The sequence below is a fragment of the Olea europaea genome, chromosome 13, assembly GCF_002742605.1.
Source record: "Olea europaea var. sylvestris chromosome 13, O_europaea_v1, whole genome shotgun sequence".
Taxonomy (NCBI): Eukaryota; Viridiplantae; Streptophyta; class Magnoliopsida; order Lamiales; family Oleaceae; genus Olea; species Olea europaea.
This window is the reverse complement of record NC_036249.1, coordinates 9,495,517-9,499,047: the sequence shown is the minus strand read 5'-3', so window position 1 is coordinate 9,499,047 and position 3,531 is coordinate 9,495,517. Positions and strand designations below refer to the sequence as shown.

Genomic DNA, 3,531 nt, shown 5'->3' with positions numbered 1-3,531 from the left:
TATATATATATATATATACATACTCATCAAGAAAACATAGTAAACTTTTCAAGAATTTTCATTTTCCTTGTCGATAACAGAATTAATTTTCTGCTCTTTCGATGGCTAAGATTCATCCTCAAACATCAGTGAAGGGTTCTGATCACTCAACATCAGAAAGAGAAACGTTTACAATATGGATGAAATCCCTTGTATTCCATGGAAATGGTTGCACTGTTTTTAATTCCAAAGGTGAAGTCGTTTTTCGAGTTGATAATTACCAAACAAGACGTAGCAGTGAAGTTTTTCTCATGGATTTCAATGGTGAAGTTCTATTCTCCATGAAAAGAAAGGTAATTTTACAGAAACTTTACTTAATTTTTGGTTGTTCTCGTGTTTTACAGTTTAAGCCTTTAGATGACATGGTTTACTACAGAATCAAAGGTTTTTGAGCTCAAATTTTAGAACCACCCAATTTTGAAAATTTTATGCGTCAAGGCTTCAATGAAGAACTGACGACGATAGCACTTTTTATTATTTCTTTTGTAGATATTACGAATTTTTGAAAGTTGGGAAGGCTATAAATGGATTGATTCTAAACTAAATAAGGAGAGATCATGGTTTCAAGTAAGAAGCAATTGCAGCATTTTCAGAAGACGCAAGCACAAGACTTGCCATGTTAGTCTGGGATGTGACAAAAATACACCAAGAAGCAGCTACCAGATAACAGGATTGGAAGGAAAATCAACATTTAAAATTATAGACAATGCTGGCCATCTTGTAGCACAGGTTAGTTTGGTGCTTCTATTTGTGTAGAGACGGTTTAATCTTTTAGATGAGAAGGTTCAACGATTCAATTTATTTATTTAATTTTCTATCAAAACTCCCATACGTGAACAACTCTTATAGAAGTGCGTCGTCTAGACTTTAATAAAATATAACTTTTGAAATTATTTTTAATATTTATTTGCATTTTGCAAAGAACATAATAATGATATTTTTCTGTTATATTTGATTGATATACAGGTGATAAAGAAGCAGTCTTTATCAGGTGTTCCTTTGGGTGATGATGTATTCACTTTAATTGTGGAACCTCAGATGGATCATTCACTAGTTATGGCTCTTGTGACAGTTCATGGATTGATCAATCAAAAACTGTAAATAGTCCAAAAATTATACATGCGCACAGGCCACAAACAGGCTTAGTGCTTCTTTTGTGAAATATATAAGCAGATTTTTCATATATATATATATAGATTTTTTTTCTTATGGTATGATTTTCGACCCTGTAAATTTAGCAATAGTACTGAATGCATAGACGTCAAATTCATTAGAAATAAAATTTTCTTTTTATTTAGTTTCGTCGAAAGATTTTATAAAGGGACAATGATAATTCTAAATAAAAACCATCCCATACTCAAGTTAACAAGAAAAGTGAACATTCCCATCATATAGCAAATTAAGTGGATAAATAGTAACAATATACATTATGAAATAGTTGCTTAGTTCAAATGTAGAATTTTATATGCTGTCGTGTGAGAGTTTCGATAAAGTTCACGTGTCTATGGCTTACTCATCAAAGGCACAGTTTTGTCTCAATTCACTTACCATTACTCTAGTATGGTTCGATAAACTCTTGAAAAATGCCTATTTTTAAAACCTTATCATTAAAAATATGTACAATTTGCCCTTCTCTTATATGTTCACATCTCAGTTGTTCTTGGAAAATAAGGGATATGCTAGGCTAGATTTAATATGCACTCTCATTCAGACGGGGTTAGAGAAACAAATTCGACGCATTAACATGTAACTGCTTTTACACCACGATAAAGTCTATGGACCTATCTTGTTGTAAAGTCGACTTACAATGTAAAACTTAATACATTACACCTAACTGTATCCACGATGTGGGACATACTTGCAATCACCAATTTTTCAAATTTAGTTGAGTAGAAGTTTTTGGAATTGTCATCTGATGTGGTTTTCTGAAGTTTTTTTTATTATATTGAACAATTTTATCCAATATAATACGCCAAATATTATTTTAGGATAGATTGCCATTAAGAATCCCACTGAAGAGAATGTAGGCAAAATATAACTTCTTTTCTCGATCATCTTTAATCTTACATAACAATTATTCTTTCATTTCGAAGTGCTAACATGGTGTGTTCAATTCCTTCAATTTCCATTTTATCGTGATATTTGATAATTGTTAAATTTACACTTAACTAAGTCACCAAAAGTGGTTTTTGTTAGTGTTATTCTGTATTTGATGCTTAATTATTTGTATTTATTGATTATGTTAGGAGAAAACTCGAGATTGAAGCAAATATTGAGCAGGAAGGACGATATTAAATGAAATCGACAGTTTTGGGATCATATTCCACAAAGTAGAAATCGAAGACGACAACGACTGTACAATTGGTAAACTCAAGGACTAAAATGCATTATTTTCGAAAAATGAGGCCTTGATGAAAATATTATTTTACTTGGGTCTTGGAATTGTAATAGGAAAGATTAGAAGGAAAGATTGAGGCAGAATTAGAATCCTAATGGTATTACGCCTCCTCACATGTGGCATGGTGGCCAAGGTCCTAAAGTTTGTGGAATGCAACCAGAGTTAACATTTCAATCAAAGTTGAGCATTATGAGTTCCGAAGAGCATTGGACGAAGTGGTTCAGTCCGAGGCCCACGCGCCGAAGCTGATACTCCCGAAACCTCTTTGACTATCACTTCTTCCAAGAGATCCATTTCTACACAAGTATCTTTTTCGAATGATTGATGAGACGTCTATCATAAAATTTAAGTGTCAAGTCTTGTCAAACAAAGTGGCGAAACTGCCAATTAATAGATGTAAAGTGGGCTAATAAGTTAAAAGTGATGTCTATGATTAGATGTTTGAATTAAGGAGATGAGGCAACGTGTACTCCTATCTGAGGGCCACAATTCACTGTGTAGTACTATAAATATTCCCCCATAAGGCTAATGCAATTTTGAATGCAAGATTCAATGCTAGAACAAATTTTGTGGATTTTCAAAAATTAAAACGTGCTAAGAGGGACAAGAGCAATAGAATCTTTGAGTAACAAATGACGTCAAATAATTATGAATAATACAGGATATATAAGTTCAATACATTTGTATATCAGTGAAAGTCTCCCAATAAAGTTTGCTTTCGTAATTTCACTTTAGCGTCAGACGGCAAAATGTATCATGTTTAAAAAGGGCACTAATGTTATCCAACAAGAATTTATAAATAATTAAGCTAATCCTTTTCTAATTAAGTGGATATCGTTATGGATTTCAACTATAAACAGGCAAACGTTTTATCCTCAACCGGTTTTGACAGTGACAAACTCGAATAAACTATGTTATCGTAGACTATGTAAATAAAGTTTGTAGAATACTAAACTATGTTCAATGTCAAATTTGAACTCTTTTTCTCAGGGGTGTGTGTGTGTGTATGTATATGTATATGTACACATACTCATCAAGAAAACATAGTAAACTTTTCAAGAATTTTCATTTTCCTTGTCGATAACAGAATTAAA

The 3,531-nt window shown here is 32.3% G+C and overlaps 1 protein-coding gene across 1 annotated transcript; it reads left to right on the top strand.

The window, feature by feature from the left end:
* The first annotated feature begins 47 nt into the window (after positions 1-47).
* On the top strand, positions 48-1,203 carry LOC111408204 (protein LURP-one-related 11-like). The gene is made up of 3 exons (XM_023038002.1): positions 48-332; positions 529-768; positions 1,006-1,203. Exons 1-3 carry the CDS (start codon positions 102-104, stop codon positions 1,138-1,140), a joined length of 606 nt encoding a protein of 201 aa, XP_022893770.1. The 5' UTR covers positions 48-101; the 3' UTR covers positions 1,141-1,203.
* The last annotated feature ends 2,328 nt before the right edge of the window (positions 1,204-3,531 follow it).